The sequence below is a fragment of the Salmo salar genome, chromosome 17, assembly GCF_965601325.2.
Source record: "Salmo salar chromosome 17, fSalSal1, whole genome shotgun sequence".
In the NCBI taxonomy this organism is placed as follows: Eukaryota; Metazoa; Chordata; class Actinopteri; order Salmoniformes; family Salmonidae; genus Salmo; species Salmo salar.
Genome location: NC_138307.1, coordinates 43,378,784 through 43,405,477, shown reverse-complemented (window position 1 = coordinate 43,405,477; position 26,694 = coordinate 43,378,784). Strand labels below are relative to the sequence as shown.

At 45.0% G+C, this 26,694-nt stretch overlaps 1 protein-coding gene across 1 annotated transcript in view; it reads right to left on the bottom strand.

The window, feature by feature from the left end:
* LOC106574976 (bone morphogenetic protein receptor type-2) overlaps nt 1–26,694 on the bottom strand; it is a 145,614-nt gene that overhangs the window by 16,363 nt on the left and 102,557 nt on the right. The window contains exons 4-8 of the mRNA XM_045699655.2: nt 14,169–14,273; nt 13,689–13,780; nt 6,345–6,575; nt 4,080–4,194; nt 2,294–2,454 (exon numbers count right to left, since the gene is read on the bottom strand). Coding sequence (XP_045555611.1) covers nt 2,294–2,454; nt 4,080–4,194; nt 6,345–6,575; nt 13,689–13,780; nt 14,169–14,273 — 704 coding nt within the window. The remainder of the gene's footprint in view (nt 1–2,293; nt 2,455–4,079; nt 4,195–6,344; nt 6,576–13,688; nt 13,781–14,168; nt 14,274–26,694) is intronic.

The window sequence follows — 26,694 nt, the reverse complement described above, 5'->3', positions numbered from 1 at the left end:
GTTCTATGGTCTCCTCTCACTGATGCCATGGGTTCCAAAGGGTTCTATAGTCTCCCCTCACCTAACTGATGACATGGGTTTCAAAGGGTTCTATAGTCTCCCCTCACTGATGACATGGGTTCCAAAGGGTTCTATAGTCTCCCCTCACTTCACTGATGACATGGGTTCCAAAGGGTTCTATAGTCTCCCCTCACTGATGCCATGGATTTCAAAGGGTTCTATGGTCTCACCTCACTGATGACATGGGTTTCAAAGGGTTCTATAGTCTCCCCTCACTGATGAAATGGGTTTCAAAGGGATCTATGGTCTCACCTCAGTGATTACATGGGTTCCAAAGGGTTCTATGGTCTCCCCTCACTGATGACATGGGTTTCAAAGGGTTCTATAGTCTCCCCTCACCTCACTGATGACATGGGTTTCAAAGGGTTCTATGGTCTCACCTCACTGATGACATGGGTTCCAAAGGGTTCTATAGTCTCACCTCACTGATGACATGGGTTTCAAAGGGTTCTATAGTCTCCCCTCACTGATGACATGGGTTTCAAAGGGTTCTATGGTCTCCCCTCACTGATGACATGGGTTCAAAGGGTTCTATAGTCTCCACTAACTCATGACATGGGTTTCAAAGGGTTCTATAGTCTCCACTCACTGATGACATGGGTTTCAAAGGGTTCTATGCTCTCACCTCACTGATGACATGGGTTTCAAAGGGTTCTATAGTCTTCCCTCACTGATGACATGGGTTCCAAAGGGTTCTATAGTCTCACCTCACTGATGACATGGGTTCAAAGGGTTCTATAGTCTCCCCTCACCTCACTGATGACATGGGTTCCAAAGAGTTCTATAGTCTCCCCTCACTTGACTGATGACATGGGTTCCAAAGGGTTCTATGGTCTCCTCTCACTGATGCCATGGGTTCCAAAGGGTTCTATGGTCTGCCCTCACCTCACTGATGACATGGGTTTCAAAGGGTTCTATAGTCTCACCTCACTGATGACATGGGTTCCAAAGGGTTCCATGGTCTCCTCTCACCTCACTGATGACATGGGTTCCAAAGGGTTCTATAGTCTCACCTCACTGATGACATGGGTTTCAAAGGGTTCTATAGTCTCCCCTCACTGATGACATGGGTTTCAAAGGGTTCTATAGTCTCCCCTCACTGATGACATGGGTTCCAAAGGGTTCCATGGTCTCCTCTCACCTCACTGATGACATGGGTTCCAAAGGGTTCCATGATCTCCTCTCACCTCACTGATGACATGGGTTCCAAAGGGTTCTATAGTCTCACCTCACTGATGACATGGGTTCAAAGGATTCTATAGTCTCACCTCACTGATGACATGGGTTCAAAGGGTTCTATAGTCTCCCCCCACTGATGACATGGGTTCCAAAGGGTTCTGTGGTCTCACCTCACTGATGACATGGGTTCAAAGGGTTCTATAGTCTCCCCCCACTGATGACATGGGTTCCAAAGGCTTCTATGGTCTCACCTCACTGATGACATGGGTTTCAAAGGGTTCTATACATTTTTGACATTTTAGTCATTTAGCAGACGCTCTTATCCAGAGCGACTTACAGTAGTGAATGCATACATTTCATACAATTTCATACATTTTTTTTTTCTGTGCTGGCCCCCCGTGGGAATCGAACCCACAACCCTGGCGTTGCAAACACCATGCTCTACCAACTGAGCTACAGGGAAGGCTATAGTCTCCCCTCACTGTTGACATGGGTTCCAAAGGGCTCTATAGTCTCCCCTCACTGATGACATGGGTTCAAAGGGTTCTATGGTCTCCCCTCACTGATGACATGGGTTCCAAAGGGTTCCATGGTCTCCTCTCACCTCACTGATGACATGGGTTCCAAAGGGTTCTATGGTCTCCCCTCACTGATGACATGGGTTTCAAAGGGTTCTATAGTCTCACTTCACTGATGACATGGGTTCATCAAAAGGTTCTGTGGTCTCCCCTCACTGATGACATGGGTTCAAAGGGTTCTATAGGCTCCCCTCACTGATGACATGGGTTCCAAAGGGTTCTATGGTCTCCCCTCACTGATGACATGGGTTCCAAAGGGTTATATGGTCTCCCCTCACTGATGACATGGGTTCAAAGGGTTCTATGGTCTCCCCTCACTGATGACATGGTTTCAAAGGGTTCTATAGTCTCCCCTCACTGATGACATGGGTTCCAAAGGGTTCTATAGTCTCACCTCACTGATGACAAGGGTTCTATAGTCTCCCCTCACCTCACTGATGACATGGGTTTCAAAGGGTTCTATGGTCTCCCCTCACCTCACTGATGGCAGCGTTCTCCTCCTCTCCCTGCCGTACCGGCCGGTTCCCCGTCAACTTCATGGAGAGGCCAAAGTCGATGATGACACACGTTCCGTCGTTCTTCACCAGAATGTTCCGACTGTTCAGATCTCTGTGAGACACAGCTGGCTTGTAGAAGTCTGCAGGAGGAAGGGAGACAGGAGGAAGAGGAGGAGGACGAGGGGGGAAAGGAGGAGGAAGGGAGAGAGGAGGAGGAGGAAAGAGGTGAAAGAGGGGAAAAGAGAGGATGATGAGGGAGAAGAGAGGAGGGGGAGGAAGCGAGGAGGGAGAAGGAGGGAGAAAGGAGTTACCAGATAATATTTATAACCGGGGTCGTTGTAATAGATGAGGAGAACTGATCCTCTACCAGTTATTACTGACAACCAGGGCCCAGGCAGACCTCTATTGGCTTGGTGCAGTATCACAGTATCCACCAGAGGGCAGTGAGAGTCCTGGACAACAGAGCGGTACCCTGGTGATAGTACTGTAGAACAGAGCGGTACCCTGGTGATAGTACTGTAGAACAGAGCGGTACCCTGGTGATAGTACTGTAGAACAGAGCGGTACCCTGGTGATAGTACTGTAGAACAGAGCGGTACCCTGGTGATAGTACTGTAGAACAGAGCGGTACCCTGGTGATGGTACTGTAGAACAGAGCAGTACCCTGGTGATAGTACTGTAGAACAGAGCAGGAGGTCAGGGTGTGGAGGTCAGGAGGTGGAGGTCAGGAGGTCAGGGTGTGGAGGTCAGGGTGTGGAGGTCAGGGTGTGGCGGTCAGGGTGTGGAGGTCAGGAGGACAAGGTGTGGAGGTCAGAGTGTGGAGGTCAGGAGGACAAGGTGTGGAGGTCAGAGTGTGGAGGACAGGAGGTCAGGGTGTGGAGGTCAGGGTGTGGAGGTCAGGAGGACAAGGTGTGGAGGTCAGGGTGTGGAGGACAGGAGGTCAGGGTGTGGAGGACAGGGTGTGGAGGTTAGGAGGTTAGGGTGTGGAGGACAGGGTTAGGCGGTCAGGGTGTGGAGGTCAGGAGGACAAGGTGTGGAGGTCAGAGTGTGGAGGTCAGGAGGACAAGGTGTGGAGGTCAGAGTGTGGAGGACAGGAGGTCAGGGTGTGGAGGTCAGGGTGTGGAGGTCAGGAGGACAAGGTGTGGAGGTCAGGGTGTGGAGGACAGGAGGTCAGGGTGTGGAGGACAGGGTGTGGAGGTTAGGAGGTTAGGGTGTGGAGGACAGGGTTAGGAGGTCAGGGTGTGGAGGACAGGGTGTGGAGGTCAGGAGGTCAGGGTGTGGAGGTCAGGGTGTGGAGGTCAGGAGGTCAGGGTGTGGAGGTCAGGGTGTGGCGGTCAGGGTGTGGAGGTCAGGAGGACAAGGTGTGGAGGTCAGAGTGTGGAGGTCAGGGTGTGGAGGTCAGGAGGACAAGGTGTGGAGGTCAGAGTGTGGAGGACAGGAGGTCAGGGTGTGGAGGTCAGGGTGTGGAGGTCAGGGTGTGGAGGTCAGGAGGACAAGGTGTGGAGGTCAGAGTGTGGAGGACAGGAGGTCAGGGTGTGGAGGACAGGGTGTGGAGGTTAGGAGGTTAGGGTGTGGAGGACAGGGTGTGGAGGTTAGGAGGTCAGGGTGTGGAGGACAGGGTGTGGAGGACAAGGTGTGGAGGACAGGGTGTGGAGGTCAGGGTGTGGAGGTCAGGGTGTGGAGGTCAGGGTGTGGAGGTCAGGGTGTGGAGGACAGGAGGTCAGGGTGTGGAGGTCAGGGTGTGGAGGACAGGTGTATGTCTCACCTCCTTTAAGCAGCTCAGTATGCAGGTAGGCTAGGCCTCTGGTGATGGAATGGGCCAGACGACAGCTACTCATCCAGTCTCCTGTCTGCAGCCCCAGGTAGCGATACAACGAGCCCTGAGAGAGAGAGATACTGTATTAATACACCATAATACACCAGGACACAGAGAGATACTGTATTAATACAGCATAATACACCAGGACACAGAGAGAGAGAGAGAGAGAGAGAGAGAGAGAGAGAGAGAGAGAGAGAGAAAGAGAGAGAGATACTGTATTAATACATCATAATACACCAGGACACAGAGAGAGATACTGTATTAATACATCATAATACACCAGGACACAGGGAGAGAGAGATACTGTATTAATACATCAGAATACACCAGGACACAGACAGAGATGGAGGGAGAAAGAGAGAAACTGTATTAATACATCATAATACACCAGGACACAGAGAGAGAGAGCAGAGAGCGCTGAGGTGGTTTGTCACTTTAGATAAAAGGGAATCGGCTGCCTAAGCCGTCTGGAACCAGCAGAACCCAGTAGAAGGTACTCCACTCGGCCCCCAGCCGTCTGGAACCAGCAGAACCCAGTAGAAGGTACTCCACTCGGCCCCCAGCCGTCTGGAACCAGCAGAACCCAGTAGAAGGTACTCCACTAAACCCCCAGCCGTCTGGAACCAGCAGAACCCAGTAGAAGGTACTCCACTCAGCCCCCAGCCATCTGGAACCAGTAGAACCCAGTAGAAGGTACTCCACTCGGCCCCCAGCCGTCTGGAACCAGCAGAACCCAGTAGAAGGTACTCCACTCAGCCCCCAGCCATCTGGAACCAGCAGAACCCAGTAGAAGGTACTCCACTCGGCCCCCAGCCGTCTGGAACCAGCAGAACCCAGTAGAAGGTACTCCACTCGGCCCCCAGCCGTCTGGAACCAGCAGAACCCAGTAGAAGGTACTCCACTCGGCCCCCAGCCGTCTGGAACCAGCAGAACCCATAGAAGGTACTCCACTCGGCCCCCGGCCGTCTGGAACCAGCAGAACCCATAGTAGGTACTCCACTCGACCCCCGGGGGTCTGGAATCAGCAGAACCCAGTAGAAGGTACTCCACTCGGGCCCCAGCCGTCTGTAACCAGCAGAACCCAGTAGAAGGTACTCCACTCGGCCCCCAGCCGTCTGGAACCAGCAGAACCCAGTAGAAGGTACTCCACTCGGCCCCCAGCCGTCTGGAACCAGCAGAACCCAGTAGAAGGTACTCCACTCGGCCCCCAGCCGTCTGGAACCAGCAGAACCCATAGAAGTTACTCCACTCGGCCCCCAGCCATCTGGAACCAGCAGAACCCAGTAGAAGGTACTCCACTCGGCCCCCAGCCGTCTGGAACCAGCAGAACCCAGTAGAAGGTACTCCACTCGGCCCCCAGCCGTCTGGAACCAGCATAACCCAGTAGAAGGTACTCCACTCGGCCCCCAGCCATCTGGAACCAGCAGAACCCAGTAGAAGGTACTCCACTCGGCCCCCAGCCGTCTGGAACCAGCAGAACCCAGTAGAAGGTACTCCACTCGGCCCCCAGCCGTCTGGAACCAGCAGAACCCAGTAGAAGGTACTCCACTCGGCCCCCAGCCGTCTGGAATCAGCAGAACCCAGTAGAAGGTACTCCACTCGGCCCCCAGCCGTCTGGAACCAGCAGAACCCAGTAGAAGGTACTCCACTCGGCCCCCAGCCGTCTGGAACCAGCAGAACCCAGTAGAAGGTACTCCACTAAGCCCCCAGCCGTCTGGAACCAGCAGAACCCAGTAGAAGGTACTCCACTCAGCCCCCAGCCATCTGGAACCAGCAGAACCCAGTAGAAGGTACTCCACTCGGCCCCCAGCCGTCTGGAACCAGCAGAACCCAGTAGAAGGTACTCCACCCAGCCATCTGGAAACAGCAGAACCTAGTAGAAGGTACTCCACCCAGCCCCCAGTTATCTGGAAACAGCAGAACCTAGTAGAAGGTACACCACTCGGCCCCCAGCCATCTGGAACCAGCAGAACCCAGTTGAAGGTACTCCACTCGGCCCCCAGCCATCTGGAACCAGCAGAACCTAGTAGAAGGTACTTACGTGGGGGTAGTACTCCATGACCAGAAGGTACTCCACTCGGCCCCCAGCCATCTGGAACCAGCAGAACCCAGTAGAAGGTACTTACGTGGGGGTAGTACTCCATGACCAGAAGGTACTCCACTCGGCCCCCAGCCATCTGGAACCAGCAGAACCCAGTAGAAGGTACTTACGTGGGGGTAGTACTCCATGACCAGAAGGTACTCCAGTCGGCCCTCTGCCCCCAGCCGTTCGTCGGCAGCGATGAAGTGTGCGATGTTGTCGTGCTCCAGCAGGGGGAGACAATAAATGGAACACTCGTTCAGGAAGTTCTGCCGATTGGCTGAGCTGAACACCTTCACAGCCACCTGTCGCTCGTCCAACAAACCACAGAACACCGAGCCGTACCGGCCTCGACCTATCAGCTGACAGAGAGAAAAAGAGGGAGAAGAAAGGTTGAGAAAAGACGACTGGATCTCAATTCCATTTTGGTCCGATTCTCTGTAGCAGCTGGGGTAGGTGTAGATGTGTAGTAGGTAGAATAGCCTTAGCAGCTAGGGTAGTTGTAGATGTGTAGTAGGTAGAATAGCTGTAACAGCTGGGGTAGTTATAGATGTGTAGTAGGTAGAATAGCTGTAGTAGGTGTAGATGTGTAGTCTTCAAGAGAGTGAGAGTTGCACCCCTTCTGAAAAAACCTACACTCGATCCCTCCGATGTCAACAACTACAGACCAGTATCCCTTCTTTCCTTTCTCTCCAAAACTCTTGAACGTGCCGTCCTTGGCCAGCTCTCTTGCTATCTCTCTCAGAATGACCTTCTTGATCCTAATCAGTCAGGTTTCAAGACTGGGCATTCAACTGAGACTGCTCTTCTCTGTGTCACGGAGGCTCTCCGCACTGCTAAAGCTAACTCTCTCTCCTCTGCTCTCATCCTTCTAGACCTATCTGCTGCCTTTGATACTGTGAACCATCAGATCCTCCTCTCCACCCTCTCCGACCTGGGCATCTCCGGCGCGGCCCACGCTTGGATTGCGTCCTACCTGACAGGTCGCTCCTACCAGGTGGCGTGGCGAGAATCTGTCTCCGCACTACGTGCTCTCACCACTGGTGTCCCCCAGGGCTCTGTTCTAGGCCCTCTCCTATTCTCGCTATACACCAAGTCACTTGGCTCTGTCATATCCTCACATGGTCTCTCATATCATTGCTATGCTGATGACACACAATTAATCTTCTCCTTTCCCCCTTCTGACAACCAGGTGGCGAATCGCATCTCTGCATGTCTGGCAGACATATCAGTGTGGATGACGGATCACCACCTCAAGCTGAACCTCGGCAAGACGGAGCTGCTCTTCCTCCCGGGGAAGGACTGCCCGTTCCATGATCTCGCCATCACGGTTGACAACTCCCTTGTGTCCTCCTCCCAGAGTGCTAAGAGCCTCGGCGTGACCCTGGACAACACCCTGTCGTTCTCCACTAACATCAAGGCGGTGACCCGATCCTGTAGGTTCATGCTCTACAACATTCGCAGATTACGACCCTGCCTCACACAGGAAGCGGCGCAGGTCCTAATCCAGGCACTTGTCATCTCCCGTCTGGATTACTGCAACTCGTTGTTGGCTGGGCTCCCTGCTTGTGCCATTAAACCCCTACAACTCATCCAGAACGCCGCAGCCCGTCTGGTGTTCAACCTTCCCAAGTTCTCTCACGTCACCCCGCTCCTCCGCTCTCTCCACTGGCTTCCAGTCGAAGCTCGCATCCGCTACAAGACCATGGTGCTTGCCTATGGAGCTGTGAGGGGAACGGCACCTCCGTACCTTCAGGCTCTGATCAGGCCCTACACCCAAACAAGGGCACTGCGTTCATCCACCTCTGGCCTGGTCGCCTCCCTACCTCTGAGGAAGCACAGTTCCCGCTCAGCCCAGTCAAAACTGTTCGCTGCTCTGGCACCCCAATGGTGGAACAAGCTCCCTCACGACGCCAGGACAGCGGAGTCAATCACCACCTTCCGGAGACACCTGAAACCCCACCTCTTTAAGGAATACCTGGGATAGGATAAAGTAATCCTTCTAACCCCCCCTTAAAAGATTTAGATGCACTATTGTAAAGTGGTTGTTCCACTGGATATTATAAGGTGAATGCACCAATTTGTAAGTCGCTCTGGATAAGAGCGTCTGCTAAATGACGTAAATGTAGTAGGTAAAATAGCCGTAGCAGCTGCGGTAGGTGTAAATGTGTAGTAGGTAGAATATCTGTGGTAGTTGTAGATGTGTAGAAGGTAGAATAGCTGGGGTAGGTGTAGATGTGTAGTAGGTAGAATAGCTGTAGCAGCTGGGGTAGTTGTAGATGTGTAGTAGGTAGAATAGCTGTAGTAGTTGTAGATGTGTAGTAGGTAGAATAGCTGTAGTAGTTGTAGATGTGTAGTAGGTAGAATAGCTGTAGTAGTTGTAGATGTGTAGTAGGTAGAATAGCTGTAGTAGGTGTAGATGTGTAGTAGGTAGAATAGCTGTAGCAGCTGGGGTAGTTGTAGATGTGTAGTAGGTAGAATAGCCGTAGCAGCTGGGGTAGTTGTAGATGTGTAGTAGGTAGAATAGCTGGGGTAGGTGTAGATGTGTAGTAGGTAGAATAGCTGTAGCAGCTGGGGTAGGTGTAGATGTGTAGTGGGTAGAATAGCTGTAGTAGTTGTAGATCTGTCTAAGGTAGAATAGCTGTAATACCTGTAGCAGCTGTAACAACTATAGCAGCTGTAATAACTGTAACAGCTGTAATAACTGTAACAGCTGTAATAACTGTAATAACTGTAGTAGCTGTAACAGCTGTAATAACTGTAGCAGCTGTAATAACTGTAGTAGCTGTAACAGCTGTAATAACTGTAACAGCTGTAATAACTGTAGTAGCTGTAACAGCTGTAATAACTGTAGCAGCTGTAACAGCTGTAATAACTGTAGTAGCTGTAATAACTGTGGCAGCTGTAATAACTGTAATAGCTGTAATAACTAGTAGTTGTAATAGCTGTAATAACTGTAGTAGCTGTAATAACTGTAGTAGTTGTAACATCTGTAATAGCTGTAATAACTGTAGCTGCTGTAATAACTGTAGCAGCTGTAATAACTGTAGTGGCGGTAGCAGCTGTAATAACTGTAGTAGCTGTAACAGCTGTAATAGCTGTAATAACTGTAGCAGTTGTAATAGCTGTAATAACTGTAGCAGCTGTAATAGCTGTAATAACTGTAGTAGCTGTAATAGCTGTAATAACTGTAGCAGTTGTAATAGCTGTAATAACTGTAGCAGCTGTAATAACTGTAGTAGCTGTAATAACTGTAGTAGCTGTAATAACTGTAACAGCTGTAATAACTGTAGTGGCTGTAGCAGCTGTAATAACTGTAGCAGCTGTAATAGCTGTAATAACTGTAGCAGCTGTAATAACAGTAACAGCTGTAATAACTGCAACAGCTGCAATAGCTGTAATAACTGTAATAGCTGTAATAACTGTAGCAGCTGTAGTAGCTGTAATAGCTGTAGTAGCTGTAATAACTGTAACAGCTGTAATAACTGCAACAGCTGTAATAACTGCAGCAGCTGTAATAACTGTAGTAGCTGTAATAGCTGTAATAACTATAGTAGCTGTAGTAGCTGTAATCGCTGTAATAACTGTAGCAGCTGTAGTAGCTGTAATAGCTGTAGTAGCTGTAATAACTGTAGTAGCTGTAATAACTGTAATAGCTGTAATAACTGTGTTAACTGTAGCAGCTGTAATAACTGTAATAGCTGTAATGGCTGTAATAGCTGTAATAACTGTAGCAGTTGTAATAGCTGTAATAACTGTAGCAGCTGTAGCAGCTGTAATAACTAGTAGCTGTAACAGCTGTAATAACTGTAGTAGCTGTAACAGCTGTAATAACTGTAGCAGCTGTAATACCTGTAGTAGCTGTAATAACTGATAACTGTAGCAGCTGTAATAACTGTAATAGCTGTAATGGCTGTAATAAACTGTAATAGCTAATAACCGTAGCAGCTGTACTAACTGTAGTAACTGTAGAAGCTGTAATAGCTGTAATAAACTGTAATAGCTGTAATAACTGTAGTAGTTGTAACAGCTGTAATAACTGTAGTAGTTGTAATAACTAATAGCTGTAGCAGCTGTAATAACTGTAGTAGTTGTAATAGCTGTAACAGCTGTAATAACTGTAATAGCTGTAATAACTGTAGTAGCTGTAGCAGCTGTAATAACTGTAGTAGTTGTAACAGCTGTAACAGCTGTAATAACTGTAATAACTGTAGTAGCTGTAATAACTGTAGCAGCTGTAATAACTGTAGTAGCTGTAATAGCTGTAATAACTGTAGCAGTTGTAATAGCTGTAATAACTGTAGCAGCTGTAGCAGCTGTAATAACTGTAGTAGCTGTAACAGCTGTAATAACTGTAGTAGCTGCAACAGCTGTAATAACTGTAGCAGTTGTAATAACTGTAACAGCTGTAATAACTGTAGCAGCTGTAATAACTGTAACAGATGTGATAACTGTAGCAGCTGTAATAACTGTAATAACTGTAATAGCTGTAATAACTGTAGAAGCTGTAATAGCTGTAATAAACTGTAATAGCTGTAATAACTGTAGTAGTTGTAACAGCTGTAATAACTGTAGTAGTTGTAATAACTGTAATAGCTGTAGCAGCTGTAATAGCTGTAACAGCTGTAATAACTAATAGCTGTAATAACTGTAGTAGTTGTAATAACTGTAATAGCTGTAGCAGCTGTAATAACTGTAATAACTGTAACAGCTGTAATAACTGTAGCAGCTGTAACAGCTGTAATAACTGTAGTAGCTGTAATAACTGTGGCAGCTGTAATAACTGTAATAGCTGTAATAACTGTAACAGCTGTAATAACTAGTAGTTGTAATAGCTGTAATAACTGTAGTAGCTGTAATAACTGTAGTAGTTGTAACATCTGTAATAGCTGTAATAACTGTAGCTGCTGTAATAACTGTAGCAGCTGTAATAACTGTAGTGGCTGTAGCAGCTGTAATAACTGTAGTAGCTGTAACAGCTGTAATAGCTGTAATAACTGTAGCAGTTGTAATAGCTGTAATAACTGTAGCAGCTGTAATAGCTGTAATAACTGTAGTAGCTGTAATAGCTGTAATAACTGTAGCAGTTGTAATAGCTGTAATAACTGTAGCAGCTGTAATAACTGTAGTGGCTGTAGCAGCTGTAATAACTGTAGTAGCTGTAATAACTGTACCAGCTGTAATAACTGTAGTGGCTGTAGCAGCTGTAATAACTGTAGCAGCTGTAATACCTGTAATAACTGTAGCAGTTGTAATAGCTGTAATAACTGTAGCAGCTGTAATAACTGTAACACCTGTAATAACTGCAACAGCTGTAATAACTGCAACAGCTGTAATAACTGCAACAGCTGCAATAACTGCAACAGCTGCAATAGCTGTAATAACTGTAGTAGCTGTAATAGCGGTAATAACTGTAGCAGCTGTAGTAGCTGTAATAGCTGTAGTAGCTGTAATAACTGTAATAACTATAGTAGCTGTAGTAGCTGTAATAGCTGTAATAACTGTAGCAGCTGTAGTAGCTGTAATAGCTGTAGTAGCTGTAATAGCTGTAGTAGCTGTAATAACTGTAATAGCTGTAATAACTGTAGCAGCTGTAGTAGCTGTAATAACTGTAGCAGTTGTAATAGCTGTAATAACTGTAGCAGCTGTAGCAGCTGTAATAACTGCAACAGCTGTAATAACTGCAACAGTTGTAATAACTGCAACAGCTGTAATAACTGCAACAGCTGCAATAACTGCAACAGCTGCAATAGCTGTAATAACTGTACTAGCTGTAATAGCTGTAATAACTGTAGCAGCTGTAGTAGCTGTAGTAGCTGTAATAACTGCAACAGCTGTAATAACTGCAACAGCTGTAATAACTGCAGCAGCTGTAATAACTGTAGTAGCTGTAATAACTGTAATAACTATAGTAGCTGTAGTAGCTGTAATAGCTGTAATAACTGTAGCAGCTGTAGTAGCTGTAATAGCTGTAGCAGCTGTAGTAGCTGTAATAGCTGTAGTAGCTGTAATAACTGTAATAGCTGTAATAACTGTAGCAGCTGTAGTAGCTGTAATAGCTGTAATAACTGTAGCAGTTGTAATAGCTGTAATAACTGTAGCAGCTGTAGCAGCTGTAATAACTGTAGTAGCTGTAACAGCTGTAATAACTGTAGTAGCTGTAACAGCTGTAATAACTGTAGCAGTTGTAATAACTGTAACAGCTGTAATAACTGTAGCAGCTGTAATACCTGTAGTAGCTGTAATAGCTGTAATAACTGATAACTGTAGCAGCTGTAATAACTGTAATAGCTGTAATGGCTGTAATAGCTGTAATAACTGTAATAGCTAATAACTGTAGCAGCTGTACTAACTGTAGTAACTGTAGAAGCTGTAATAGCTGTAATAAACTGTAATAGCTGTAATAACTGTAGTAGTTGTAACAGCTGTAATAACTGTAGTAGTTGTAATAACTAATAGCTGTAGCAGCTGTAATAACTGTAGTAGTTGTAATAGCTGTAACAGCTGTAATAACTGTAATAGCTGTAATAACTGTAGTAGCTGTAGCAGCTGTAATAACTGTAGTAGTTGTAACAGCTGTAACAGCTGTAATAACTGTAGTAGCTGTAATAACTGTAGCAGCTGTAATAACTGTAATAGCTGTAATGCCTGTAATAGCTGTAATAATTGTAGCAGTTGTAATAGCTGTAATAACTGTAGTAGCTGTAACAGCTGTAATAACTGTAGTAGCTGCAACAGCTGTAATAAATGTAGCAGTTGTAATAACTGTAACAGCTGTAATAACTGTAGCAGCTGTAATAACTGTAACAGATGTGATAACTGTAGCAGCTGTAATAACTGTAATAACTGTAATAGCTGTAATAACTGTAGCAGCTGTACTAACTGTAATAACTGTAGAAGCTGTAATAGCTGTAATAAACTGTAATAGCTGTAATAACTGTAGTAGTTGTAACAGCTGTAATAACTGTAGTAGTTGTAATAGCTGTAACAGCTGTAATAACTAATAGCTGTAATAACTGTAGTAGTTGTAATAACTGTAATAGCTGTAGCAGCTGTAATAACTGTAGTAGTTGTAATAACTGTAATAGCTGTAGCAGCTGTAATAACTGTAGTAGTTGTAATAAACTGTAATAGCTGTAGTAGTTGTAACAGCTGTAATAACTGTAGTAGTTGTAATAGCTGTAACAGCTGTAATAACTGTAGTAGTTGTAACAGTTGTAATAACTGTAATAACTGTAGTAGCTGTAGTAGCTGTACATTTGACATTTTAGTCATTTAGCAGACGCTCTTATCCAGAGCGACTTACAGTAGTGAATGCATACATTTAATTTCTTTTTTTTATTTTTCTGTGCTGGCCCCCGTGGGAATCGAACCCACAACCCTGGCGTTGCAAACACCATGCTCTACCAACTGAGCTACAGGGAAGGCTGTAGCTGTAATAACTGTAATAACTGAAGTAGTTGTAGCCGTCTGACCTCCAGTTGTTTGAGGTTATCCAGGTCCAGAGAGCTCTCAGAACCAGCTCCCTCCATCATGTTGAGGTTATGAAGGCCCTGTTTACCACCTCCTGAGAAAATACACACAGTCAGACACACAGACAGAAAAACAGAGGCTTAGGGCACGGGGACAGACAGAGGCTTAGGGCACGGGGATAAACAGAGGCTTAGGGCACGGGGATAAACAGAGGCTTAGGGCACGGGGATAAACAGAGGCTTAGGGCACGGGGACAAACAGAGGCTTAGGGCACGGGGACAAACAGAGGCTTAGGGCACGGGGATAAACAGAGGCTTAGGGCACGGGGATAAACAGAGGCTTAGGGAACAGGGATAAACAGAAGCTTAGGGCACGGGGATAAACAGAGGCTTAGGGCACGGGGATAAACAGAGGCTTAGGGCACGGGGATAAACAACAGATAAGCATCATATTATTGTCTAGTCATCACCATGGTTACTCACTGTGCATCATGCGGTAACCGAAGAAGGCAGCGAAGATGATGACAGCCAGGACAGAGACAACAGCCAAGGAGATGACTACGGTCTCTTCACACTGCAACTGGTGGTCTACAGCGGGACATAAACAACCTGTTAGTCTCTGTCTCTAACCTAGTAGTATTCTGGTGGTCTACAGCAGGACATAAACAACCTGTTAGTCTCTGTCTCTAACCTAGTAGTATTCTGGTGGTCTACAGCGGGACATAAACAACCTGTTAGTCTCTGTCTCTAACCTAGTAGTATTCTGGTGGTCTACAGCGGCACATAAACAACCTGTTAGTCTCTGTCTCTAACCTAGTAGTATTCTGGTGGTCTACAGCAGGACATAAACAACCTGTTAGTCTCTAACCTAGTAGTATTCTGGTGGTCTACAGCGGAACATATACAACCTGTTAGTCTCTAACCTAGTAGAATTCTGGTGGTCTACAGCAGGACAAAAACAACCTGTTAGTCTCTATCCTAGTAGTATTCTGGTGGTCTACAGCAGGACATAAACAACCTGTTAGTCTCTGTCTCTAACCTAGTAGTATTCTGGTGGTCTACAGCGGGACGTAAACAATCTGTTAGTCTCTGTCTCTAACCTAGTAGTATTCTGGTGGTCTACAGCGGGACATAAACAACCTGTTAGTCTCTGACTCTAGCCTAGTAGTATTCTGGTGGTCTACAGCAGGCCATAAACAACCTGTTAGTCTCTAACCTAGTAGTATTCTGGTGGTCTACAGCAGGACATATACAACCTGTTAGTCTCTAACCTAGTAGTATTCTGGTGGTCTACAGCAGGACAGAAACAACCTGTTAGTCTCTGTCTCTAACCTAGTAGTATTCTGGTGGTCTACAGCAGGACATAAACAACCTGTTAGTCTGTGTCTCTAACCTAGTAGTATTCTGGTGGTCTACAGCAGGACATAAACAACCTGTTAGTCTGTGTCTCTAACCTAGTAGTATTCGGGTGGTCTAAAGCAGGACATAAACAACCTGTTAGTCTCTAACCTATTAGTATTCTAGTGGTCTACAGCAGGACATAAACAACCTGTTAGTCTCTGTCTCTAACCTAGTAGTATTCTGGTGGTCTACAGCGGGACATAAACAACCTGTTAGTCTCTAACCTAGTAGTATTCTGGTGGTCTACAGCGGGACATAAACAACCTGTTAGTCTCTGTCTCTAAGCTAGTAGTATTCTGGTGGTCTACAGCGGGACATAAACAACATGTTAGTCTCTAACCTAGTAGTATTCTGGTGGGCTACAGCAGGACATAAACAACCTGTTAGTCTCTAACCTAGTAGTATTCTGGTGGTCTACAGCGGGACATAAACAACCTGTTAGTCTCTGTCTCTAACCTAGTAGTATTCTGGTGGTCTACAGCGGGACGTAAACAATCTGTTAGTCTCTGTCTCTAACCTAGTAGTATTCTGGTGGTCTACAGCAGGACATAAACACCCTGTTAGTCTGTGTCTCTAACCTAGTAGTATTCGGGTGGTCTAAAGCAGGACATAAACAACCTGTTAGTCTCTAACCTAGTAGTATTCTAGTGGTCTACAGCAGGACATAAACAACCTGTTAGTCTCTGTCTCTAACCTAGTAGTATTCTGGTGGTCTACAGCGGGACATAAACAACCTGTTAGTCTCTAACCTAGCAGTATTCTGGTGGTCTACAGCGGGACATAAACAACCTGTTAGTCTCTAACCTAGTAGTATTCTGGTGGTCTACAGCGGGACATAAACAACCTGTTAGTCTCTGTCTCTAACCTAGTAGTATTCTGGTGGTCTACAGCGGGACATAAACAACATGTTAGTCTCTAACCTAGTAGTATTCTGGTGGGCTACAGCAGGACATAAACAACCTGTTAGTCTCTAACCTAGTAGTATTCTGGTGGTCTACAGCGGGACATAAACAACCTGTTAGTCTCTGTCTCTAACCTAGTAGTATTCTGGTGGTCTACAGCGGGACGTAAACAATCTGTTAGTCTCTGTCTCTAACCTAGTAGTATTCTGGTGGTCTACAGCAGGACATAAACAACCTGTTAGTCTCTGTCTCTAACCTAGTAGTATTCTGGTGGTCTACAGCGGGACATAAACAACCTGTTAGTCTCTAACCTAGCAGTATTCTGGTGGTCTACAGCGGGACATAAACAACCTGTTAGTCTCTGTCTCTAACCTAGTAGTATTCTGGTGGTCTACAGCGGGACATAAACAATATGTTAGTCTCTAACCTAGTAGTATTCTGGTGGGCTACAGCAGGACATAAACAACCTGTTAGTCTCTAACCTAGTAGTATTCTGGTGGTCTACAGCGGGACATAAACAACCTGTTAGTCTCTAACCTAGTAGTATTCTGGTGGTAAACAGCGGGACATAAACAACCTGATAGTCCCTAACCTAGTACTATTCTGGTGGTCTACAGCAGGACATAAACAACCTGTTAGTCTCAAACCTAGTAGTATTCTGGAGGTCTACAGCGGGACATAAACAACCTGTTAGTCTCTGTCTCTAACCTAGTAGTATTCTGGTGGTCTACAGCAGGACATAAACAACCTGTTAGTCTCTTGTCTCTAACCTAGTAGTATTCTGGTGGTCTACAGCAGGACATAAACAACCTGTTAGTGTCTGTCTCTAACCTAGTAGTATTCTGGTGGTCTACAGCGGGACATAAACAACCTGTTAGTCTCTAACCTAGTAGTATTCTGGTGGTCTACAGCAGGACATAAACAACCTGTTAGTCTCTAACCTATTAGTTTACTGGTGGTCTACAGCAGGACATAAACAACCTGATAGTACCTAACCTAGTAGTATTCTGGTGGTCTACAGCAGGACATAAACAACCTGTTAGTCTCAAACCTAGTAGTATTCTGGAGGTCTACAGCGGGACATAAACAACCTGTTAGTCTCTGTCTCTAACCTAGTAGTATTTTGGTGGTCTACAGCAGGACATAAACAACCAGTTAGTCTCTAACCTAGTAGTATTATGGTGGTCTACAGCGGGACATAAACAACCAGTTAGTCTCTAACCTAGTAGTATTATGGTGGTCTACAGCGGGACATAAACAACCTGTTAGTCTCTGTCTCTAACCGAGTAGTATTCTGGTGGTCTACAGCAGGACATAAACAACCTGTTAGTCTCTTGTCTCTAACCTAGTAGTATTCTGGTGGTCTACAGCAGGACATAAACAACCTGTTAGTGTCTGTCTCTAACCTAGTAGTATTCTGGTGGTCTACAGCGGGACATAAACAACCTGTTAGTCTCTAACCTAGTAGTATTCTGGTGGTCTACAGCAGGACATAAACAACCTGTTAGTCTCTAACCTATTAGTTTACTGGTGGTCTACAGCAGGACATAAACAACCTGTTAGTCTCTAACCTAGTATTATTCTGGTGGTAAACAGCGGGACATAAACAACCTGATAGTCCCTAACCTAGTAGTATTCTGGTGGTCTACAGCGGGACATAAACAACCTGTAAGTCTCTAACCTAGTAGTATTCTGGTGGTCTACAGCAGGACATAAACAACCTGTTAGTCTCAAACCTAGTAGTATTCTGGAGGTCTACAGCGGGACATAAACAACCTGTTAGTCTCTGTCTCTAACCTAGTAGTATTTTGGTGGTCTACAGCAGGACATAAACAACCAGTTAGTCTCTAACCTAGTAGTATTCTGGTGGTCTACAGCAGGACATAAACAACCTGTTAGTGTCTGTCTCTAACCTAGTAGTATTCTGGTGGTCTACAGCGGGACATAAACAACCTGTTAGTCTCTAACCTAGTAGTATTCTGGTGGTCTACAGCAGGACATAAACAACCTGTTAGTCTCTAACCTATTAGTTTACTGGTGGTCTACAGCAGGACATAAACAACCTGTTTGTCTCTAACCTAGTAGTATTCTGGTGGTCTAAAGCAGGACATAAACAACCTGTTAGTCTCTAACCTAGTAGTATTCTGGTGGTCTACAGCAGGACATAAACAACCTGTTAGTCTGTAACCTATTAGTTTACTGGTGGTCTACAGCAGGACATAAACAACCTGTTTGTCTCTAACCTAGTAGTATTCTGGTGGTCTAAAGCAGGACATAAACAACCTGTTAGTCTCTAACCTAGTAGTATTCTGGTGGTCTACAGCAGGACATAAACAACCTGTTAGTCTCTAACCTATTAGTTTACTGGTGGTCTACAGCAGGACATAAACAACCTGTTAGTCTCTAACCTAGTAGTATTCTGGTGGTAAACAGCGGGACATAAACAACCTGATAGTCCCTAACCTAGTAGTATTCTGGTGGTCTACAGCGGGACATAAACAACCTGTAAGTCTCTAACCTAGTAGTATTCTGGTGGTCTACAGCAGGACATAAAAAACCTGTTAGTCTCAAACCTAGTAGTATTCTGGAGGTCTACAGCGGGACATAAACAACCTGTTAGTCTCTGTCTCTAACCTAGTAGTATTTTGGTGGTCTACAGCAGGACATAAACAACCAGTTAGTCTCTAACCTAGTAGTATTATGGTGGTCTACAGCGGGACATAAACAACCTGTTAGTCTCTGTCTCTAACCGAGTAGCATTCTGGTGGTCTACAGCAGGACATAAACAACCTGTTAGTCTCTTGTCTCTAACCTAGTAGTATTCTGGTGGTCTACAGCAGGACATAAACAACCTGTTAGTGTCTGTCTCTAACCTAGTAGTATTCTGGTGGTCTACAGCGGGACATAAACAACCTGTTAGTCTCTAACCTAGTAGTATTCTGGTGGTCTACAGCAGGACATAAACAACCTGTTAGTCTCTAACCTATTAGTTTACTGGTGGTCTACAGCAGGACATAAACAACCTGTTAGTCTCTAACCTAGTAGTATTCTGGTGGTCTACAGCGGGACATAAACAACCTGTTAGTCTCTGTCTCTAACCTAGTAGTATTCTGGTGGTCTACAGCGGGACGTAAACAATCTGTTAGTCTCTGTCTCTAACCTAGTAGTATTCTGGTGGTCTACAGCAGGACATAAACAACCTGTTAGTCTGTGTCTCTAACCTAGTAGTATTCGGGTGGTCTAAAGCAGGACATAAACAACCTGTTAGTCTCTAACCTAGTAGTATTCTAGTGGTCTACAGCAGGACATAAACAACCTGTTAGTCTCTGTCTCTAACCTAGTAGTATTCTGGTGGTCTACAGCGGGACATAAACAACCTGTTAGTCTCTGTCTCTAACCTAGTAGTATTCTGGTGGTCTACAGCGGGACATAAACAATATGTTAGTCTCTAACCTAGTAGTATTCTGGTGGGCTACAGCAGGACATAAACAACCTGTTAGTCTCTAACCTAGTAGTATTCTGGTGGTCTACAGCGGGACATAAACAACCTGTTAGTCTCTAACCTAGTAGTATTCTGGTGGTAAACAGCGGGACATAAACAACCTGATAGTACCTAACCTAGTAGTATTCTGGTGGTCTACAGCAGGACATAAACAACCTGTTAGTCTCAAACCTAGTAGTATTCTGGAGGTCTACAGCGGGACATAAACAACCTGTTAGTCTCTGTCTCTAACCTAGTAGTATTTTGGTGGTCTACAGCAGGACATAAACAACCAGTTAGTCTCTAACCTAGTAGTATTATGGTGGTCTACAGCGGGACATAAACAACCTGTTAGTCTCAAACCTAGTAGTATTCTGGAGGTCTACAGCGGGACATAAACAACCTGTTAGTCTCTGTCTCTAACCTAGTAGTATTTTGGTGGTCTACAGCGGGACATAAACAACCTGTTAGTCTCTAACCTAGTAGTATTCTGGTGGTCTACAGCAGGACATAAACAACCTGTTAGTGTCTGTCTCTAACCTAGTAGTATTCTGGTGGTCTACAGCGGGACATAAACAACCTGTTAGTCTCTAACCTAGTAGTATTCTGGTGGTCTACAGCAGGACATAAACAACCTGTTAGTCTCTAACCTATTAGTTTACTGGTGGTCTACAGCAGGACATAAACAACCTGATAGTACCTAACCTAGTAGTATTCTGGTGGTCTACAGCAGGACATAAACAACCTGTTAGTCTCAAACCTAGTAGTATTCTGGAGGTCTACAGCGGGACATAAACAACCTGTTAGTCTCTGTCTCTAACCTAGTAGTATTTTGGTGGTCTACAGCAGGACATAAACAACCAGTTAGTCTCTAACCTAGTAGTATTATGGTGGTCTACAGCGGGACATAAACAACCAGTTAGTCTCTAACCTAGTAGTATTATGGTGGTCTACAGCGGGACATAAACAACCTGTTAGTCTCTGTCTCTAACCGAGTAGTATTCTGGTGGTCTACAGCAGGACATAAACAACCTGTTAGTCTCTTGTCTCTAACCTAGTAGTATTCTGGTGGTCTACAGCAGGACATAAACAACCTGTTAGTGTCTGTCTCTAACCTAGTAGTATTCTGGTGGTCTACAGCGGGACATAAACAACCTGTTAGTCTCTAACCTAGTAGTATTCTGGTGGTCTACAGCAGGACATAAACAACCTGTTAGTCTCTAACCTATTAGTTTACTGGTGGTCTACAGCAGGACATAAACAACCTGTTAGTCTCTAACCTAGTATTATTCTGGTGGTAAACAGCGGGACATAAACAACCTGATAGTCCCTAACCTAGTAGTATTCTGGTGGTCTACAGCGGGACATAAACAACCTGTAAGTCTCTAACCTAGTAGTATTCTGGTGGTCTACAGCAGGACATAAACAACCTGTTAGTCTCAAACCTAGTAGTATTCTGGAGGTCTACAGCGGGACATAAACAACCTGTTAGTCTCTGTCTCTAACCTAGTAGTATTTTGGTGGTCTACAGCAGGACATAAACAACCAGTTAGTCTCTAACCTAGTAGTATTCTGGTGGTCTACAGCAGGACATAAACAACCTGTTAGTGTCTGTCTCTAACCTAGTAGTATTCTGGTGGTCTACAGCGGGACATAAACAACCTGTTAGTCTCTAACCTAGTAGTATTCTGGTGGTCTACAGCAGGACATAAACAACCTGTTAGTCTCTAACCTATTAGTTTACTGGTGGTCTACAGCAGGACATAAACAACCTGTTTGTCTCTAACCTAGTAGTATTCTGGTGGTCTAAAGCAGGACATAAACAACCTGTTAGTCTCTAACCTAGTAGTATTCTGGTGGTCTACAGCAGGACATAAACAACCTGTTAGTCTGTAACCTATTAGTTTACTGGTGGTCTACAGCAGGACATAAACAACCTGTTTGTCTCTAACCTAGTAGTATTCTGGTGGTCTAAAGCAGGACATAAACAACCTGTTAGTCTCTAACCTAGTAGTATTCTGGTGGTCTACAGCAGGACATAAACAACCTGTTAGTCTCTAACCTATTAGTTTACTGGTGGTCTACAGCAGGACATAAACAACCTGTTAGTCTCTAACCTAGTAGTATTCTGGTGGTAAACAGCGGGACATAAACAACCTGATAGTCCCTAACCTAGTAGTATTCTGGTGGTCTACAGCGGGACATAAACAACCTGTAAGTCTCTAACCTAGTAGTATTCTGGTGGTCTACAGCAGGACATAAAAAACCTGTTAGTCTCAAACCTAGTAGTATTCTGGAGGTCTACAGCGGGACATAAACAACCTGTTAGTCTCTGTCTCTAACCTAGTAGTATTTTGGTGGTCTACAGCAGGACATAAACAACCAGTTAGTCTCTAACCTAGTAGTATTATGGTGGTCTACAGCGGGACATAAACAACCTGTTAGTCTCTGTCTCTAACCGAGTAGCATTCTGGTGGTCTACAGCAGGACATAAACAACCTGTTAGTCTCTTGTCTCTAACCTAGTAGTATTCTGGTGGTCTACAGCAGGACATAAACAACCTGTTAGTGTCTGTCTCTAACCTAGTAGTATTCTGGTGGTCTACAGCGGGACATAAACAACCTGTTAGTCTCTAACCTAGTAGTATTCTGGTGGTCTACAGCAGGACATAAACAACCTGTTAGTCTCTAACCTATTAGTTTACTGGTGGTCTACAGCAGGACATAAACAACCTGTTAGTCTCTAACCTAGTAGTATTCTGGTGGTCTACAGCGGGACATAAACAACCTGTTAGTCTCTGTCTCTAACCTAGTAGTATTCTGGTGGTCTACAGCGGGACGTAAACAATCTGTTAGTCTCTGTCTCTAACCTAGTAGTATTCTGGTGGTCTACAGCAGGACATAAACAACCTGTTAGTCTGTGTCTCTAACCTAGTAGTATTCGGGTGGTCTAAAGCAGGACATAAACAACCTGTTAGTCTCTAACCTAGTAGTATTCTAGTGGTCTACAGCAGGACATAAACAACCTGTTAGTCTCTGTCTCTAACCTAGTAGTATTCTGGTGGTCTACAGCGGGACATAAACAACCTGTTAGTCTCTGTCTCTAACCTAGTAGTATTCTGGTGGTCTACAGCGGGACATAAACAATATGTTAGTCTCTAACCTAGTAGTATTCTGGTGGGCTACAGCAGGACATAAACAACCTGTTAGTCTCTAACCTAGTAGTATTCTGGTGGTCTACAGCGGGACATAAACAACCTGTTAGTCTCTAACCTAGTAGTATTCTGGTGGTAAACAGCGGGACATAAACAACCTGATAGTACCTAACCTAGTAGTATTCTGGTGGTCTACAGCAGGACATAAACAACCTGTTAGTCTCAAACCTAGTAGTATTCTGGAGGTCTACAGCGGGACATAAACAACCTGTTAGTCTCTGTCTCTAACCTAGTAGTATTTTGGTGGTCTACAGCAGGACATAAACAACCAGTTAGTCTCTAACCTAGTAGTATTATGGTGGTCTACAGCGGGACATAAACAACCTGTTAGTCTCAAACCTAGTAGTATTCTGGAGGTCTACAGCGGGACATAAACAACCTGTTAGTCTCTGTCTCTAACCTAGTAGTATTTTGGTGGTCTACAGCAGGACATAAACAACCAGTTAGTCTCTAACCTAGTAGTATTATGGTGGTCTACAGCGGGACATAAACAACCAGTTAGTCTCTAACCTAGTAGTATTATGGTGGTCTACAGCGGGACATAAACAACCTGTTAGTCTCTGTCTCTAACCGAGTAGTATTCTGGTGGTCTACAGCAGGACATAAACAACCTGTTAGTCTCTTGTCTCTAACCTAGTAGTATTCTGGTGGTCTACAGCAGGACATAAACAACCTGTTAGTCTCTAACCTAGTAGTATTCTGGTGGTCTACAGCAGGACATAAACAACCTGTTAGTCTCTAACCTATTAGTTTACTGGTGGTCTACAGCAGGACATAAACAACCTGTTAGTCTCTAACCTAGTATTATTCTGGTGGTAAACAGCGGGACATAAACAACCTGATAGTCCCTAACCTAGTAGTATTCTGGTGGTCTACAGCGGGACATAAACAACCTGTAAGTCTCTAACCTAGTAGTATTCTGGTGGTCTACAGCAGGACATAAACAACCTGTTAGTCTCAAACCTAGTAGTATTCTGGAGGTCTACAGCGGGACATAAACAACCTGTTAGTCTCTGTCTCTAACCTAGTAGTATTTTGGTGGTCTACAGCAGGACATAAACAACCAGTTAGTCTCTAACCTAGTAGTATTCTGGTGGTCTACAGCAGGACATAAACAACCTGTTAGTGTCTGTCTCTAACCTAGTAGTATTCTGGTGGTCTACAGCGGGACATAAACAACCTGTTAGTCTCTAACCTAGTAGTATTCTGGTGGTCTACAGCAGGACATAAACAACCTGTTAGTCTCTAACCTAGTAGTATTCTGGTGGTCTACAGCGGGACATAAACAACCTATTAGTCTCTGTCTCTAACCTAGTAGTATTCTGGTGGTCTACAGCGGGACATAAACAACCTGTTAGTCTCTAACCTAGTAGTATTCTGGTGGTCTACAGCGGGACATAAACAACCTGTTAGTCTCTAACCTAGCAGTATTCTGGTGGTCTACAGCGGGACATAAACAACCTGTTAGTCTCTGTCTCTAACCTAGTAGTATTCTGGTGGTCTACAGCGGGACATAAACAACCTGTTAGTCTCTGTCTCTAACCTAGTAGTATTCTGGTGGTCTACAGCGGGACATAAACAACCTGTTAGTCTCTAACCTAGCAGTATTCTGGTGGTCTACAGCGGGACATAAACAACCTGTTAGTCTCTAACCTAGTAGTATTTTGGTGGTCTACAGCGGGACATAAACAACCTGTTAGTCTCTGTCTCTAACCTAGTAGTATTCTGGTGGTCTACAGCGGGACATAAACAACCTGTTAGTCTCTAACCTAGTAGTATTCTGGTGGTCTACAGCAGGACATAAACAACCTGTTAGTCTCTGTCTCTAACCTAGTAGTATTCTGGTGGTCTACAGCGGGACATAAACAACCTGTTAGTCTCTAACCTAGTAGTATTCTGGTGGTCTACAGCGGGACATAAACAACCTGTTAGTCTCTAACCTAGTAGTATTCTGGTGGTCTACAGCAGGACATAAACAACCTGTTAGTCTCTGTCTCTAACCTAGTAGTATTCTGGTGGTCTACAGCAGGACATAAACAACCTGTTAGTCTCTGTCTCTAACCTAGTAGTATTCTGGTGGTCTACAGCGGGACATAAACAACCTGTTAGTCTCTGTCTCTAACCTAGTAGTATTCTGGTGGTCTACAGCAGGACAAAAACAACCTGTTAGTCTCTATCCTAGTAGTATTCTGGTGGTCTACAGCGGGACAGAAACAACCTGTTAGTCTCTGTCTCTAACCTAGTAGTATTCTGGTGGTCTACAGCGGGACATAAACAACCTGTTAGTCTCTAACCTAGTAGTATTCTGGTGGGCTACAGCAGGACATAAACAACCTGTTAGTCTCTAACCTAGTAGTATTCAGGTGGTCTACAGCGGGACATAAACAACCTGTTAGTCTCTAACCTAGTAGTATTCTGGTGGTCAACAGCGGGACATAAACAACCTGATAGTCCCTAACCTAGTAGTATTCTGGTGGTCTACAGCGGGACATAAACAACCTGTTAGTCTCTAACCTAGTAGTATTCTGGTGGTCTACAGCGGGACATAAACAACCTGTTAGTCTCTAACCTAGTAGTATTCTGGTGGTCTACAGCGGGACATAAACAACCTGTTAGTCTCTAACCTAGTAGTATTCTGGTGGTCTACAGCGGGACATAAACAACCTGTTAGTCTCTGTCTCTAACCTAGTAGTATTCTGGTGGCCTACAGCGGGACATAAACAACCTGTTAGTCTCTAACCTAGTAGTATTCTGGTGGTCTACAGCGGGACAAAAACAACCTGTTAGTCTCTGTCTCTAAGCTAGTAGTATTCTGGTGGTCTACAGCGGGACATAAACAACCTGTTAGTCTCTAACCTAGTAGTATTCTGGTGGTCTACAGCGGGACATAAACAACCTGTTAGTCTCTAACCTAGTAGTATTCAGGTGGTCTACAGCGGGACATAAACAACCTGTTAGTCTCTAACCTAGTAGTATTCTGGTGGTCTACAACGGGACATAAACAACCTGTTAGTCTCTAACCTAGTAGTATTCTGGTGGTCTACAGCAGGACATAAACAACCTGTTAGTCTCTAAGCTAGTAGTATTCTGATGGTCTACAGCAGGACATAAACAACCTGTTAGTCTCTGTCTCTAACCTAGTAGTATTCGGGTGGTCTACAGCAGGACATAAACAACCTGTTAGTCTCTAACCTAGTAGTATTCTGGTGGTCTACAGCGGGACATAAACAACCTGTTAGTCTCTAACCTGGTAGTATTCTGGTGGTCTACAGCAGGACATAAACAACCTGTTAGTCTCTGTCTCTAACCTAGTAGTATTTTGGTGGTCTACAGCGGGACATAAACAACCTGTTAGTCTCTAACCTAGTAGTATTCTGGTGGTCTACAGCGGGACATAAACAACCTGTTAGTCTCTGTCTCTAACCTAGTAGTATTCTGGTGGTCTACAGCGGGACATAAACAACCTGTTAGTCTCTAACCTAGTAGAATTCTGGTGGTCTACAGCAGGACATAAACAAACTGTTAGTCTCTAACCTAGTAGTATTCTGGTGGTCTACAGTGGGACATAAACAACCTGTTAGTCTCTAACCTAGTAGTATTATGGTGGTCTACAGCGGGACATAAACAACCTGTTAGTCTCTAACCTAGTAGTATTCTGGTGGTCTACAGCGGGACATAAACAACCTGTTAGTCTCTAACCTAGTAGTATTCTGGTGGTCTACAGCGGGACATAAACAACGTGTTAGTCTCTAACCTAGTAGTATTCTGGTGGTCTACAGCAGGACATAAACAACCTGTTAGTCTCTGTCTCTAACCTAGTAGTATTTTGGTGGTCTACAGCGGGACATAAACAACCTGTTAGTCTCTGTCTCTAACCTAGTAGTATTCTGGTGATCTACAGCAGGACATAAACAACCTGTTAGTCTCTAACCTGGTAGTATTCTGGTGGTCTACAGCGGGACAAAAAACAACCTGTTAGTCTCTAACCTAGTAGTATTCTGGTGGTCTACA